This window comes from Lampris incognitus, chromosome 21 (genome assembly GCF_029633865.1).
Source record: "Lampris incognitus isolate fLamInc1 chromosome 21, fLamInc1.hap2, whole genome shotgun sequence".
NCBI classification, from domain to species: Eukaryota; Metazoa; Chordata; class Actinopteri; order Lampriformes; family Lampridae; genus Lampris; species Lampris incognitus.
In genome coordinates this window covers 10,294,014-10,311,335 of record NC_079231.1, presented here as the reverse complement: position 1 = coordinate 10,311,335, position 17,322 = coordinate 10,294,014, and the positions used below count along the sequence as shown (strand labels likewise).

The 17,322-nt window shown below is 48.5% G+C and overlaps 1 protein-coding gene across 1 annotated transcript in view; it reads right to left on the bottom strand.

Annotated features, from left to right (window-relative positions):
• Nucleotides 1-734: 734 nt before the first annotated feature.
• Nucleotides 735-17,322, bottom strand: part of LOC130131811 (zinc finger protein GLI2-like) — an 88,916-nt gene continuing 72,328 nt past the window's right edge. The window contains exons 8-14 of the mRNA XM_056301586.1: nucleotides 16,539-16,679; nucleotides 11,016-11,165; nucleotides 9,973-10,137; nucleotides 6,901-7,176; nucleotides 3,245-3,599; nucleotides 1,032-3,001; nucleotides 735-974 (exon numbers count right to left, since the gene is read on the bottom strand). Coding sequence (XP_056157561.1) covers nucleotides 735-974; nucleotides 1,032-3,001; nucleotides 3,245-3,599; nucleotides 6,901-7,176; nucleotides 9,973-10,137; nucleotides 11,016-11,165; nucleotides 16,539-16,679 — 3,297 coding nt within the window. The remainder of the gene's footprint in view (nucleotides 975-1,031; nucleotides 3,002-3,244; nucleotides 3,600-6,900; nucleotides 7,177-9,972; nucleotides 10,138-11,015; nucleotides 11,166-16,538; nucleotides 16,680-17,322) is intronic.

The window sequence follows — 17,322 nt, the reverse complement described above, 5'->3', positions numbered from 1 at the left end:
ATCACAATTGATGTTGGCAGAGACATCCACCGCAACAGACAAACAATGGCTCAGAGAGGACACCGCCGATGAACTTGAAATAAAGCCATGGTAACAGCAAGAGGAGAAAACAAGGATCTTATTGAATTATTTTCTCCTTGTATACCTTTGATGTGCTTTTGGCAGTTAATGGCAAACAACTATGAAACAAGTTAAAATGAAAGTTGATCCCAAGTATTTTGCGCTGTTTTACAGTGTAGAATCTCTGACCACCTCGGTGATGGGAATACATTCCAAGCACATAGGTATCAAATTGGTACCTGGTTGCATTTCCACGCTAAACTATCATATGCACATCATGCATATGCTGTGGCTGAGCCAGGCACTTGGTAAATTGATTTTACTGCAGATCTGCACAACCATTTACAACCAAAGGAATTATGCTGTTTTTTTTGTTTTGTTTTTTACATTTAGTTCACTACCTAAGGCAAAAGATATGGCTTTTTCAAAAGATAGAAAATGCCATTTTAGAGTTTAACAAATGAGACTGTACATGAACTTAGGAGTCACATGAACAGAGGCGTTTTCAGGCACACAACTGTGTCTGGTTTATTTTTATTTGCTACTTATTCTGAGTTCTGGGTCAAATGTGTTGTCGGGCATTGCAGCCAACTGTCAGATATACCTGCAGACCAATTCTGCAGGTATGTTCACTGATATTCCCTTTTTCTGTGAGCACAGTTTGGGCCATGTGGCTAGGACATCAAGTTGAGGAACTGGCTCTCTTCTGCCAGAGTTGACAGCAAAGAGCTCATGTCTCCGATGGCCATGTTTCCAGTCCCTGCTGGCACCGAGGGCAGGGTTACTGAATTCCTTGGGGTGGTGAGGCGCGAGGAGTTCTGGGACAAATTCTGCAGTAGACCCGGACTCAGGGTCCCTGACATGAGGCTGGAATGATCCCCATCATCCAGCATGCTGTCAAAGTCTATCTGCATCTGAGTCTCTGCTACTGTGTTACAATCTACAGCTCCTGATACCTGGTGGGCATCTGCCCGCGGAGATGCCATGACATTGTTTTCAGTGCCTCCTGGGACAAGCTGGGATACATCCACCACAGGAGAGAGATGATGGTCCATGTTCCCATTGGTTTCAAACACCTGAATCTGTCCTGTGTAGTACACAGCATTATCTTCAGAATTGCCATTGCAGTGCTGTCCCACAACCCTATCAGCAGACATGTTAGTCATAGTATCTGGGTTCGGGTTGGACTGAGCGATGCCCATTTGCGGCATTGTGTTTTGCCCTGAATGGTGCCTTGTTAGGGACTTGGGTCTTGTGGGTGGCCTTGGCTGAAGAAGTCCTTGATTCTTACATTGCTTTGGATGCTGGGATGTCATGTTCTGTTGATGTGATACCACATGTGATTCATCACAATCCTCAAGTTTAATTACAACAGACTGTGCCCCCAAATCATTGTAATGCGTGTCAGCTGTCTGCATAGTCTGCTGCTTGCAGCTAGGGCTCTGCATGCCTGCACTGACTCTTGACATGTTATGACAAGACAGACGATGAGTGGAATTACCGTTAGCATCATAAAGACCAATCCTTTGGTCAAACCGACACTGGGAGCTGTTTGGTTCATTGAGATTTGAGATCTGCTCAAACCTTTGTTGTTGCAAAAAGTTTGTTTGTGTATCAGTGCTGTGGGATTGGTGTCTCTGCTGGGTTGCGTACTCGAGCTTCTCCACTGCCTGTTGGTTGGAGCTGAGATTGCTGTGGAAAGATCCAAAGTTTTGGTTCTGCTGGAAAATGGTCAGGTTTCCTCTGAACTGTGGTTTGGACAAGTGCAGGGTAGTACTCCCCATGGTATCTGAGGATACTTTGTTACACTGGATGGAAGTGTTGGAACAACGGTGCCTGATGGAAGACAGACACAACTGCTGTTGCTGCTGCTGTCCTGGGCTCATACTGCAAGCTGGTGTGGCTGAGGAAGCTGGGTTCATGTTTGCATCCAGGATAGTCGTGTTTCCCTGGGAGTACGGCTGCAGCTGGAAGTTTGCATTTCCCTGGAGAGTTTGTACTTGTCGGGTATGGACTGATCCGTTCTCTGGGCTGAGGAACTGTACGACATCCTCTGACAGCACCATGGCTTCCACCGGTATGTCCCCCGTCATGGTCTCCACGTTTATGTTTTCAGAGATACTGGGTGGCTGCTGGACATAAGAGAAGTGGTGTGGGCTGCCGTTTGATTGCAGATAGCCTTGCTGGGCTGTAAGTCTCCGATCTGCAGCAAGAAGTGGCTGGGGGTGCAGCCCACCTCTAACTGCCAGTGCACCCATACTGTTGTAGCGCTGTATTTGGGGTTGGCAGAGGGACTCCACGGCAGGCCATCTGACGGGATCGCTGGCTCGACGGCGGACATTAGATGGGGCCTCATGTGGCATCAGGCTGCGAGCTGCATAGTTACCGCACCACTTGGGAGGCACACCCATTGCACTGTTGGAGCTGCAGGTCTCCTGGGAGTCCCCATACAATGCCAGGCGGGTTTTCAGACTCATTCGCTCCATATTTGGGAGGGGTGTTGGAGGCGCACCCCCAGTTGCTGCAGCATACCTTGCCTTGAGGCGGTAGTGCTGGGCGGGGGTCAGGCTGAGGGGGCTGGGCAGACCTCCTCCTCTGCCCGCTCCTGCTCCACCCCCACCTCCCGCAAACTGGCTGGCTATGCTGGAGCGCCGGGAGACATCGGTGGAGATGGGGTCATAGGAGTCAGCCGAGCTGATGTTGACACAACGACTGGTGCTGGATTGTGAGGCCTGGCTGGAGCGTCGGCTGGAGAAGCAGGGGGAGATGCCGGAGGACCTGCGGCTGAGAGTGTACACGGAGCTCAGGGTACTGGAGGTACTGTCCCGGCGCTCCGACATCTGGCCCAGCAGTGTCATCTTACCCAGGAACAGGTTGCCCAAGCCGGGGACGGGGACTGATGTGGGGCCCCCAACCATACCTGGGCTCTCCACGAGGGACCCTGAGAGATGCGGAGAGAAATCACAATTCAGCAGGCGTACTGAAAACACAGATGAGAAATAAAAAAAACATAAGCTCTAAAAAGGAGGCCATTTAAAACTGTTTAAAATGTTCAGAATACCTCTGAAAACAGTAAAGGACGACGTGAAACTTGATTTTCTGTTATTGATGTTGGTCTTCATGAAACTTAAAATATCTCCAGAATGAGGAAGCGGCCTCACCGCCAGTTAGCCTGTCCACTCACCGCCTGTCAGGATGGGTGGCAGTTTGGTGCTGTGGGTCGGTGCCGGCACTACCGGGTTGCCGGCCCACAGACAGGAGTCCCCCACTGCCTTCAGTTTCTCCCTCTTCAGATGCTCAAGGCGCAGGCCGGTTCCCAGCTGCTTGCGAAGGTGAAGGCCCACTACTACTGCCCCGCCTGGGGAGCCGTCTGAGCCTAGCAGGTCGGTCGAGGGCAGTTCGTCCAGCGTGGTGAGGTCCCCCAGACTCCCCCCGCTGTACGCTGCCATCTCTACTCCACTGTCATTGTTGGCGGCACTGCCAAGGGGCGATGGCTCGCTGCTACATGACGACTGACCGCCAGGGCTGGACTGATACATCTGGAGAGAGAGAGTGGGGGGGAGGGGGCAGGGAGAGGTGGAGAGGAAATAGAAATTGGAGGATGGGGCAAGAGATGGAAGACAAAGAGGAAGAGAGATGGTGGCAGAGAGGAGGATAAGAGGAAGGGGATATAAAGAGAAGAGGCAGGGAAAGCAGAGGAGGATAGGAAGCAGGGGGGTGAAGGAAAAAAAGAATGGAATAGAGAAAAGAGAGAGAGAAAGATGGCAGAGAAAAACAAATCTCTTGTTTACCATCTTTTAAGGACTGAAGTCCTTTTTGTGGCAGAAGGCTTTTATCCACCCCGACCCTAATTGTAAATAATCAGTGGGAGTTTGTGTGTGTGTGTGTGTGTGTGTGTGTGTGTGTGTGTGTGTGTGTGTGTGTGTGTGTGTGTGTGTGTGTGTGTGTTTGGGGGGGAGGGGGGGGGCGGTGAAGTACTGCAGATTACAGACTGTTTTAGTCTGTCTGTGAATTAGAAATGGGCAGGATGAAAGACTGCCCGAGTTGGAGCGCGAGCCCATTAGATCATCAGTTTCTGCTTTTCCTGCTTGAAAAGAGAAAAAAAGGCCGTTTGTTCGTTTTTGGAGTTTCTTGTGAGGTGAAATGTGTCATATCCCCCCTTGGGTTGCTTTTTTTTAATCTGTTTAAAATGTCCTTATCCTCTCATCTTTTACCGCTCTCTGTGTTTTGTCATTTCAGTGTGTGAATAAATCAACGCAACTAAACTATGTGAAGATTAACTTCCTACCACATTTGATTTAGAAATGTGTAAAAATACCTGTTTTCTTCTAAACTTCGTTAATCCTGTTGTTCAAAAGGGAACCTTTTCATATCTTTTTTTATCCCCCCGCCCCTTTCTCCCCAGTTGTGCTTGGCCAATTGCCCCACTCTTGTGAGCTGTCCCGGTTGCTGCTCCACCCCCTCTGCTGATCCGGGGAGGGCTGCAGACTACCACATGCCTCCTCCCATACATGTGGTGTCGCCAGCTGCTTCTTTTCACCTGACGGTGAGGAGTTTCACCAGGGGGACGCATGGGCGGATCACGCTATTCCCCCCAGTTCCCCCTCTCCCCTGAACAGGGGCCCCAACTGACCAGAGGAGGCGCAAGTGCAGCGACCAGGACACATACCCACAGTTAGGCCTATTGTGTCTGTACGGATGCCCTACCAAGCTGGAGGTCACATGAGGATTCGAACTGGCGATCCCCACATATTGTCACAGTAATCCTAAAACAACGGCTGATGATTCACCACTGTCCAGTTCTTACTCCCTTTATGTGAGTGCACAGTGGATTTTCCATAGGTGTGTTTTTAGAGCAGATCGTCTCACCCATAACAGTAAAACTAACTTGAATTAAAATTTAACAGACCCACTGGGTATGATACAGGTTATCTTCCACCAAACACCTGGTAAATCAAATTTCCATTTGGGTGGTAAATGCCATGGTCTTATCCTACTGTTGGGTCCAGTAGACCTTGCAAAACACAACTGTCAATCAAGGTGATGCCTGCCTGAGTTGGCCCCGCCCACATCCCCTGCCCCATTGGAACCAGTTTATTTAGCACCAAAATGGTGTTTTGATCACAGCTTGAACATTGGCACTGCCTGCCCAGCATGCAAAACTCAACCCCCAGAGTTTCAATATCAGCTACAGTTGTTTTTCTTTATCATTTCTGAGCTGGAAGATGATGCCTTGGACATGTGTGGAGGAGAGGTGCTGGGTATACTGGGAGAAGGATGCTAAATGTGGAGCTGCCAGGGGGGAGGAAAAGAGGAAGGCCAAAGAGGAGGTTTACGGATGTGGTGAGAGAGGACATGCAGGTGGCTGGTGTGACAGAGAAGATGCAGAGGACAGGAAGAGATGGAAATGGATGACCTAACAGGAGCAGCCGAAAGTAGTAGTAGTAGTAGTAGTAGTAGTAGTAGTAGTAGTAGTAGTAGTAGCAGTAGTAGTAGTAGTGAGCTGGAAGATGTGTGTGTGATAGGTTAGTGACAGATATGAAAGTATGGGTGATATGATGCATGCTGAATAATGGACTATAATCGGTTCATATGGATGATATGCATAGACAGAAACGGTCAGTATTTCACAACGCTTTGCGCAAATTCTAATTTCAAAATAATGCCAAAAATCTAAGCGGTAAAACTCTGGTGTTAACATGAACCACATTGCACAAAACGTTTCTTGCTCCTCTGTCGTGCAGATGATAATGGTGGAGAAGTGTGTGAATGTGTGAGGGAGTTAACTTCAAAATGCCGAATCAGAATGTTGAAAAATAACTGCCAGCTGCACTGTTAGTCAGAGTGTTACAAAATAAAGTTCATCGTCGGTGGTCTCTACCATGAGATAAACGTTATTCGTTCCTGTCAGGATATTGTATTACTCATGTAGAAACCAACACTACAGTGCAACAAACGGGGGAAAAAAAACCCCGTTTTGATCCTTTATCCCATTGGAGGATTGCAGCCATGCAAAAGAAACAGGCCACGTGTTTCTGCATGGTGACCAAAAGTCACTGGCTGGCTAAGACCTCAAATAATAATCCATAACAAGTTGTAGTTTTGAATTAGCAGTCTTATTTAAAGAGGAGGTGCTGTTTTTCTGTTCGGTTGGTGCCACATTTTGGAGTGAAAACCCTTCACGTGATGACAGATGACGTAATGGACCGAAGCCGGGCTCACCTGAGTAACGTCTGTCCTCACGGAGAGTTTGGAGGGGAAAAGAAACGGAGAGGATCAAGCAGCAAGCTCAGCCTCACAAGAGAGGAAGGTTACGGGGACGAGGCGTTGTTAGTCGCAGGCAAAGTACTGGACAGACGAACATAGTCTAACAGTCTACATGACAGACTCACAGCAAAGCCTTTTGGTGTTTCATCTCTCAACAAACAGAGTCTGGAGGCTGTTAAAAGACGAGGCTAGAAGGCTTTGGTAGTATGGAGGAATGAAATTACTGTATTTACATGAAAATTACAGTCCAAGTGACATTCCAGTGTTGTAGATCCGGTGCCGTTTTCCTACACAGCTGCAGTCATACTGTATGCAAATGCAGCTCTAATATAAAGTAGACACTAAATCTTGAATATAGGTAGTCAAATGTTTGTGTGTGTTTCTGTCTAATGCCACTTGTGTGTTTTGTGCTGTCTTGCACCCTGTGAAGAGTCCCGTCGTTTTCATACGACATATGTAGTATTAAAAACAATGGTAGAAATTGTCTTCTGGTTTTGAAATGCCTGATGGACCCCAAATAATCTTTCTAAATCCTTGACAAGAACTCCAGTTCGGTTTGCCGGCCGATCTTACCACAGAGCTCTCCGTCTTGATGGATTTGATGTGCAGGTAGTCCTCCATGCCTCTGGGGGCGCCGCTGTCTGATAACTTGTCTTCTCGTATTCGGTCCCGGGCGCCCGTCTCGTTCTCGCCGTTCTCCCTGGGCGGCGGAGGCCTCGGCGGCAGGTCACTGCGCTGCTTTTTGGTGACGTGGGCTTCGGGTCCGTGGACTGTCTTCACGTGCTTCCTGAGCGAGCTGGGGTCCGTGTAGCGCTTGGTACATCCGGGGATTTTACACACATAGGGTTTCTGGGGACACAAACAGAAATGGGAATAAACACTTGTGTTTCTAGGACCTTTCATCATGTATTTTATATATTCGAGCTGTGAATCGACACTGCAGTGATAGTTTAGAGTTGATTATATTGCAATTCACACCCCCCCCCTTTTCTCCCAGTTGTACTTGGCCAATTACCCCAACTCTTCTGAGCCGTCCTGGTCACTGCTGCACCCCCTGTGCTGATCCGGGGAGGGCTGCAGACTACCACATGCCTCCTCCCATACATGTGGAGTCGCCAGCCGCCTCTTTTCACCCGACAGCCAGGAGTTTCACCAGGGGGACGTAGCGCGTGGGAGGATCATGCTATTCCCCCCTGAACAGGTGCCCCCGACCGACCAGAGGAGGCGCTAGTGCAGCGACCAGGACACATACCCACATCCGGCTTCCCACCCACAGACACGGCCAATTGTGTCTGTAGGGACACCCGACCAAGCCGGAGGTAACACAGGGATTCGAACCGGCGAGCCCCGTGTTGGTAGGCAACGGAATAGACTTCCAAGCTAGCCGGTATAAAATGCTGCAATTTGAAATTATTTTTTTAAGGCTTGGGAATTCTGGAGTTTGAAAGCATGCCGCTTTAACTTCATTTTGTGCTGGTCCACACTCTTTCCATGATGCTGGCGTGGAGAGGTACTCCGTAAAGAAGTGAGGAAATGTTCATGCAAGAGTGGTCAGCAAAACTGACAAGGTACACATGGCACTGCACAGCATTTTGGCCCTTTGTCCCACACGCTGAGACGACAACCCGCGTTTTGAGGCAAAATAAGAAAAGTACAGGTTTCACCATTCAAACATGAAATGATCAGTTTTATCATCTCTGGCACGCTCTGCTTTGACGTCTCCACTTCATCATATCCCAGAATTTGATGGACTGTAAATGAACATACTCTTAAGTCAGAAAACACCACAAATGTAGACTGGCAAAGACTGCGTTCATTATTCAGTGGTCACGGCTATAGCTATTTATTTTCTAATCTGTCATCAAGCACATTATATTGTAGTGAATTCCGGGGCAGCCGGGAAGCGAACCCGGGTCGTCCACACCCGCACCACACACCCGTGATCTGGGTTTGTGTCCCAGCCGCCCCCTGAATTCACTACATTGGTGTCCAAAGTGGGATGGTGAGACCGTGAGGCCGTCGGAAGCGCGTGTGCCCAGAGGCGTGAAGGATTTGGTATGCTGAAGTGCGGGGATGCGCTTCCCGAAAGAGGGGGGTAGTGGAAAGATTATAGCTGTGTAGACTAGCTAGCCCTTGGCTAACGGGTCAGACCCTTTAGTTGACTAGTTAGCGCATTTGCTCACGGTGCGGGCGACCCTGGTTCATGTCCCGGCTGTGGTGCTTCCCGGCTGCCCCCTGAATTCGCTACGATGTGACCGTGTGCCAATAGAGAGCAAGAGTGTAACTGCAGGCGGGATATTATGAAGGTGTGTAATTAGGCCCTAGTCAGCTTCATATGGTGTTGTATACATGTTAGCACTGGTACCTGGAGTATGAACAGAGTATAAGTGTCATGCATGGTCCCTAAAAAGCTTGTGGATTGTCCTGCATTGGGGCTGTTTGCATCTGGTCACCCTTGTGAGTACCAACACACACCGATACAAAGGCATTAGCAAAAAGGATGAATCGCTTCCGCTGTTGTCCTTTCAGATTAAAACTTCAGCCGTCATATGTGAGTTTGATGTTTTCATGTTTTACCATCTCATGTAAATAATCCATCCTGTTTTCCAACAAGCTAAAAGGGAGTTTTAGAGGAAGTCTTCCCCATCACTGCCTTACAGTGTCTGTGTGTGATTCATCACTGTGGGTGTGGGTGTGTAGAACCAATGCAGATGTGTGTGTGTGTGTGTGTGTGTGTGTGTGTGTGTGTGTGTGTGTGTGTGTGTGTGTGTGTGTGAGTGTGTGTGTGAGTGTGTGTGTGTGTGTGTGTGTGTGTGTGTGTGTGTGTGTGTGTGTGTGTGTGTGTGTGTGTGTGTGTGTGTGAGAGAGAGAGATACTGCAGGGGTTTTGAATTCCCACACCCTGATTCCTCCTGATAGATAGGCAGCTTCTGTAATGCTTCCAACTTTCATTTTCTATTCAGCATCTGCAGGTGGTCCTGCTTGGTGGGGGGTGTTGGAGGGCGGGTGGGTTGGAGGTTTGGGGCGGGGGGTGGGGGAGATGAGCCTGATGCGCGCAAATGCATTGTGAGTTGCCACGCTCATTAGTTCTACTGCTCATTATTTACCCACAAACGTGCTCTCTTGCACAGGAGCGCCAAAGCAAATCACACACTTGCACAAATAAAGGCCAACACCTGTGTGCAGCGGCATATGGCTGTGCACCCACGCGCGCACACACACACACACACACACAGATGACCACACAATCACACCAGAGACGGGACAGTAATTACTTAGAGAGCACATCCCCCTCCTGCTAAAACCCAAAGCAAACATTGCCTCAGGGATGAGGACATTCAGGATGCAGCCCAATGCAGACAAAGGCGAACCCCCACCCCCACCCCCACTCTGCCCACTCCGTCACTTCCCTCAACACCGCAATTTTTCAAGTTGGCCACTTCAATTGCTAAAAAGCTCGTCTCTTCCCAGAGAAAGTCTAAGAGAATTTGTAATGGAGCTCTATAAGGAAGTCTGTATGAAGTTCAGGCCAGGAGGGACCGCTGTGGCGTTGGGTGGGTGGGTGGGGGGGGGGCTGTGTGGTAAGTGGGGTTGTTGTTGAAGGGAGAACAGGGTGATGATAATGATCACTGGGGGTGTCACGTACCTCATTGGAGTGAGTCCGGTTCTGGTGCTTGGCCCGGTCCGAGGCGTTGGAGAACGCCTTGTGGCATCCTTCGTGCTCGCAGACGTATGGTTTCTCGCCCGTGTGTGAGCGCAGGTGAGTCTTGAGGTTCTCCAGACGGGAGTAAGCTTTGGAGCATCCCTCAAACTGCCGTGGAAACCAAACACACACGTGTAATCCCACCGAAGAGTCTGACACCAGTGTTTAACATTCTACTTTTCCTGTCGTGAGAGCAGTCTAATGCTCAAAGCTGTTACCATCTCTCCCCAATTGTATCCAGCCAAATACCCCGCTCTCCTGAGCCGTCCCGGTCTCTGCTGCACCCCCTCTGCTGATCCGGGGAGGGCTGCAGACTACCGCATGCCTCCACCCATACATGTGGAGTCACCAGCCGCTTCTTTTCCCCTGACAGTGAGGAGTTTCACCAGGGGGACGTAGCATGTGGGAGGCTCACACTATTCCCCCCAGTTCTCCCCCCCCGCGAACAGGCGCCCCGGCCGACCAGAGGAGGCGCTAGTGCAGTGACCAGGACACATACCCACGTCAGGCTTCCCGCCCGCAGACACGGCCAATTGTGTCTGCAGGGACGCCCGACTAAGCCAGAGATAACATGGGGATTCAAACCGGCGAGCCCCATGTTGGTAGGCAACGGAATAGACCGCCACGCCACCCGGACACCCCCCATGCAATCAAATTTGGCATTATGCAAAATGACTTGTGTCATTTGTCATGGGAATGGATAAGGTGTATCTGTGTGAAAATATGTCCTTTGTGTGTGTGGCCGTGGGAGAGAGAGGATGGTGTATGAAGGTGTTGCCCACATGTGTGTATACATGTTAAGGTGTGTGTATTTCTGTATGTGTTTATGTCCCATTCAGAAAGAGAGAGAGAGAGGGACAGCTGCACACATTAACTGTGTGTGTGTGTGTGTGTGTGTGTGTGTGTGTGTGTGTGTGTGTGTGTGTGTGTGTGTGTGTGCAGGTATATGGTCCGTGAGCCTGAACAGCTGCTGTTTGGTTACCCACCGTGCACTTGTGTGGTTTCTCCCCCGTGTGCCGTCGCATGTGAACCACCAGCATGTACTGGGCCTTAAAGGGCTTCTGCTCCCTGGAGCAGTCCTCCCAGCGACACACAAACTCCTTCTTCTCCCCATGGATGTGGTCATTGTTGATGTGCTGTGGACATATATATGCACACACACACACACACACAACACATACACACACACATGTAAACACGAGGACATACGTGGCAGGAGCTCAAAAGCATCTGTGAGCATGTACACACACCCCATGAACACAAATGCACACAACCATATATATATATATGTATATAAAAAAAACATCCATGGTTGTACAAACACACACAAACACACACACACACACACACACACACATAACTGAGTGTCTTTGGACAGGAAGGTTGCCAAGTCATGTTTCATGTTGCATTTAGATAGTCTAAGGCTCTGTTGGTGCAAGTGGATCTGACCTGGTGGCCCGGTGCCCTAGCTGTTAGAGAGGCCACACTGTGGCCCAGAAGTTGGAGGGCGGGTCCCTGAAAATGCCGCCGTGTGGTTGTGTCCACAGCTGCGTGTTGTATCAAGATGCTGTGAGCTAGAGGTTAAAACCGTCACCTGTTCACATTCCACCCTGTTGTCTGGAAACTCCCCAAGAAAGATCCAGAGCCACAGCAAAGACCCCCACCGGGTCCTGAACTGAATGACACGGCCCATTTAAACGCCTCTGTGATAAAGCACACAGAGCCATGCTGCACGTGATGAAGATCTCATCAAAGATACTACAAGTTACGCCGTCAATCACAGGGCTTGTGATCGCTGTCCTGGTGTGCACATTGTGTGTGTGTGTGTGTGTGTGCATGCTAGGCGGCCTTAAGCATTTGGGGGTCTGTTTCAAGAGCTAATGTGGGGCGCTACCCACAAAAAAAAGAAAAAAGCTTCAGGTTGGTTTGCATCAATAACCGTATTTTCGGGCTTAAACGTAATTTCATTACGTGCACGTTCAGCATGATGGAGTCATGGACAGCTCCACGTGGAAATAATCCAAACAGTTCCCTTCATTAAACACCCAAACAATGAAGTTTTTGCTGTGGGATGAGGAGAAGCCTCGCCCTCCTCGGTAGCTACTAGTCTGCACTGAATAGCACTGTGTGTTACATAGTGCCGTGTGTCAGCTCACATAAAACAGTTTTAACGATCGACAATTAGCCCCAACCCTTCAACGAGACGTGCTGTTTTCTCGTCTAAATGTTGTCTGTTTCTCAGCAGCACGAGGAGAGCTGTGTTTCATTGTCCTCTCATTGAGCGCCTTTGCTTGCTGATGTTTTGGACAGGTCAGGTCAAGTTCAGTGATCGCTCAATGTTGGCTGAGCGCCCACTAGTGGTGGTTCTCACTGTCATCTTTGAATGAAGTAACCACAGCTCATCGCTATATAATCATATATTCATTTTCTATTCAGCATTGTTCAGTGGTCACGTCTATAGCAGTCACATCTATATATACACATATATACACACACACACACACACACACACACACACACACACACACACATATATATATATATATATATATATATATTCTTGCATGTCAGTTTGAGGCCTTTTCAATTGAAACGGTTGAAACATAGCTAAGGCCGTGTGTGTGTGTGTGTGCGTGCGTGCGTGTGTGTGTGTGTGCATGCATGTGTGTGTGCATGGCCGTCTGCAGGTGTGTGAAGTGGTTGTGTTAGTACTGTAAGAAGACTGTTTGAGTGGGTGTACATGTGTTTGCATGTTGTGCTGTCATGTGTGTGTGCGTGTGTGTGTGTGTGTGTGTGCACAGCAGTCTGCAGGTGTGTGAAGTGGTTGTGTTAGTACTATAAGTGTGAGCCTGCATGCTTGCATATAAGTGCATATGGGTAAATTACACTGGTCTGTGCTGCCGTGTGCATGCTGTTGTTTGTGTATGGCATAAACACAGACCATTTCCTCGCTTTAATGAAGGAATGCGCTGCCTGAAGCGGTTTTACTCAAATCCATCGTCGGTAGGAAGGCCAGTTTATATACACGTCTGGCGCAATTGCACCCATCTCAGTCCTTCTCTCCAAAGATTGATGCCTTGTTCCAGTGTCTTGGCACGAGGCCTGGCCTGCAGGTCGGGGCAGGTTGGGCTTTACTTGAAAACGCTCCCTCATTACAGACGGCACTGATTTGACAACCGGTGCTGTTTAGCGGCTAAGTGGGTCCGGGGCCCTGAAACGACTCAGTTTGATTCCACCGTACCATGGCCTTGTTCTGGTCCACCGACCTGTGCTTTAACCTGCGGAAACATACTGGACGCTGTATTTCCCTTATATCCATGTAGCCATGAGAAAACTGCCCAGAAAGCTGGAAAATGTATCATTCGGCCTTAATGCTCCGGAACATTCCCAAAAAATAAATGAATAAATAAATGACAGTTGCAATTTAATTGCAAATGCAGCTGAGAGCCAACATTCACACCCTGAATCTGTGAGACGACCGTCTTTAAACAGACATCATGAACAAGTAGGGCTCTGCTGTGTTAGCGCTATCTGCTATGACTATCTCTGTATGAGTACCGTGAGTTGATTCAGTGTATTGTGCTTTAAGTTTCTTTTTTTTTTTACATTTATTTATTTTACCCCCTTTTTCTCCCCAATTGTATCCGGCCAATTACCCCACTCTTCCGAGCCATCCTGGTCGCTCTTCTACCCCCTCTGCCGACCCGGGGAGGGCTGCAGACTACCACATGCCTCCTCCGATACACGTGGAGTCACCAGCCGCTTCTTTTCACCTGACATTGAGGAGTTTCACCAGGGGGACGTAGCACGTGGGAGGGTCACGCTATTCCTCCCAGTTCCCCCTCCCCCCTGAACAGGCGCCCTGACCGACCAGAGGAGGCGCTAGTGCCGTGACCACAGCCAATTGTGTCTGTAGGCACGCCCGACCAAGCCGGAGGCAACACGGGGATTCGAACCGGTGATCCCCATGTTGGTAGGCAACAGAATAGACCACTATATTACCCAGACACCTTGGCTTTAAGTTTCTATCTGTTGCAGTTAAAATAACACATCTATGTATCTAACTATATATATCTGTCTGTCTATCTATCTATCTATCTATCTTGTCTACACTGTAACATCTTCCTGGTGGTTGCTTGTAAGGTTTATAATCCAGGAAGTGAACTGTATTCTACTGTTGCAGTCATTGTAAGTCTCTGTGGACAATAGTGTGAGCTAAATGCCCAAAACACAAACGTCAGATTTAAACATGCATAATTGTGATTTCAGGCTCAGAGGGCACACACACACACACACACACACACACACACACGTGGCACACTAGTGCCGTCTCTGTGGCTTGAAAGAGGGCAGCGGTCCAGTCCTACCCTGTTATTTAGTCCCTCATGTTAATCACAGCTGGAACACCAGGCGCTGTGTTTAACATGCTCTCTCAAATAAAAAGTCACGTTCCTCTTTGCCTTTTACCGAAAAAAGGTTTCCCAAAAGCCTCTTTGTGTGGAGGCCGTTTCACTGTGCAATTGTGAGCTTAATGACTGGGTTGTACTTTAAGACTGGGTATTGAAATACAGTAAGATATGTATTTCTTGTGGTCAGTATTCATTTTAAAGCACTGAGATGAAAGGTACCAAAAGCTTCTCAGCTGACTCTGTAAATGACCTTCTTCAGACCTCATCTTGTTTTACGGACCTTCGCTCTTGCAGAGTCAGATCGGTGGTGTGTGAATGTACATAAAAAGGTAAGTGGTTGGCAGGAAGACACTTCTATAGACACCCAGAGGTTAACTCTCGCCGACACATTCACATGCTGCAGCTGTCCAGTAAAACCAGTTTCTTGCTACTGGTTTTACAAGAGCTGTTATTATTTTACCATTATGGATTTGGATAGTAACTAGTCCGTTCTTCCTCTACTCTCGTCTCCTTTTCTTCCGTGTCTTCTTTTCCCTTACATAGTGAGTGAGTCTACTGAACAAAACCACGTGAACTGTCCTGTATGTTTTATGTGTTTCTGATGTTGCTCTGTGTATGGTAATGTATATACCACATTTCCCTGACTAGAAGTCACACCAGTGTACAAGCTGTAGCGAGGAAAACCAAACAAAACCAAAAAGTTGCTTTGGTGTTTGTCACATTTGTATGGCGTCAAGTATTTTCAATTGAGTCCCCAGATTAAACACTGCCATCTAGTGGCCTTATTTGAAATGCAGTTTATTCGTCCGACAAAATTAGGTTGTGTAAAGGCTCATTTGTGCTCCCTTTGTGTAGCTCCCTTCATGTACGTAAATAGATAAGTCCGTTTCAAATGTTCTTCCCGTCCGTGTTTTACGTTGGCATTGTTGTTAAGCATTACACCCACTAGAGGGCAGTTCAGAGTTCGCTTCCGTGTTCAGAGGTAAGGCGTTGAGGCTGCCGGAAATTCACACGAAGAAAAAGAAGAGCACAAACATGGCGACGGTGGAGGAGCTCGTCGTGTATCCGTTAGAAAAGCGGCAGCGTCGCAGACGGCGGTGGCCTGTGCAGCCATTAAATACATCGCGGCATGTGGACGGAGAATTCTTCCCCCGGATTCTACCGATGAGAGAAATTGCAGACATTAGCCGTTGTTTGTCTCTGTTCCCAGGCGAGGTAACGTCATAAATATGTTTGTAGCTGCGTACCAACTCGCACAGCCTTGCCTCGAAAAGTTCCGCCATTTCTTCGTCTTCTTCGTTGCGTGTTGCTGGCTGGTCGCGCGTGAGCTATTAACTACGCTGCGCAACACTGCCCCCACGATTTCCGGTGGTACTGCTCTGTTTGTTCAGCTCCACAAGCTCCCAGAAAACGTGCAGAAATACGGACCTAATGAACGCAGAGTACGGACAGAAGGCTCCGTCTGTATACGTATATTTATGTAACGTTGAGCATAAATGAGCTCTAAGCGGCAGGACCAGCCAGACGAGTAAAAAAACGAAACAAAACGTCTGGGAAATGCTGTTTACTGTGTATGTTTTAGTGAGGTTTTTAAGGGAAAAGAATCCTCCATTTTCAACCTGACCTATGTTACTCTGCAACAGGGATAGTTGTTGCTGTTCGTTTCTGTATCTCTGGCGTGAAACTTGAGTGTGTTTCCATCCGTCGTGTGACGTGTTTCGACGTCGGCTGACAAAACGGGAAAAAGTCTTATTTGGTTTGAGTTTCTAATCTAAAACAAAGATGCTGTTCAATAGCCACATCCTGGTTCTTTTATGTGAGCTAGTTTTCCAACAGCGGAAATGACGTATCACATCATTAGCGCAGAGTATTGTGTGTCAGCCTTTACGGCTTTCAGTGTGCGGCTGAATATGCCGCCGGTCCAGACGCAAGACGAAGGTGTCGCATTCAGACGGATTTGTGATTGACAGTTAGCTAACATCCTCAAAACAGTCAAGTCCAAAGAAAACTTGAAAGACACCTGTTGGTTAAGAAAACAGGTAACAGGTAGACGAGTAAAGACACACCCACACACACACCCACACTGCTTGCCCTCCTTACATGAACCAGCTGGTCCTGGGTGTCGTACTCTTTGGAGCAGCCCTCCCAGTGACAGTTGGTCTCGTAAAGCGCCTCGGGCTCCTGTTTGCAGTCCTCTCTGTCCACATCGTCCTTCATGTCCATCCCACTGCCCACGTGGTCCTGCAGGGGGCCCAGAGCCACACGTTAGCACCGACACATCTGTTACTTGTACAACGTGGGATTCAGTATATACGTTCACAGGTAGACCGAGACGTTGTCACTGCCACGGTATGAAAACCAACTGCACTGAAAATTTACCCAAGGCCTTTAGTTTAGATGTGTCCATGAACAGCACGGGATGCAAGACTGTTAAAAATACCATATTGTCAGAGACATAAACTTGATGTACATCCCATGTTTGTTTGTTTGTTTGTCTGTTTTATAGGGTTTGGTTCTGTGTCGGGGGTGAAATATCACCAACAGGTGTTGGAGGCCTGGAGGTAAAAAGTTGCTTTAGGATGAGCCATGGTGGAAAACTCTGTTCCCTGACAGTGAGAAATGCACACACACACACACACACACACACACACACACACTGTCTGAGGCAGAAACTGTTCCTGATATGTTTGTTGACATGTAGCGAGTCCCACCAGGCTTTTTGAGTGCCCCTACACACACACACACACACACACACACACACACACACACACACACACACACACAACATGCTGACTCCAGCATGTTTGTCTCTGCTGCATGCACGCTATCTTCATCAATTCTTGTGGCCCCCAGACGACTAAGCACACCGACGCCCCCATGTATC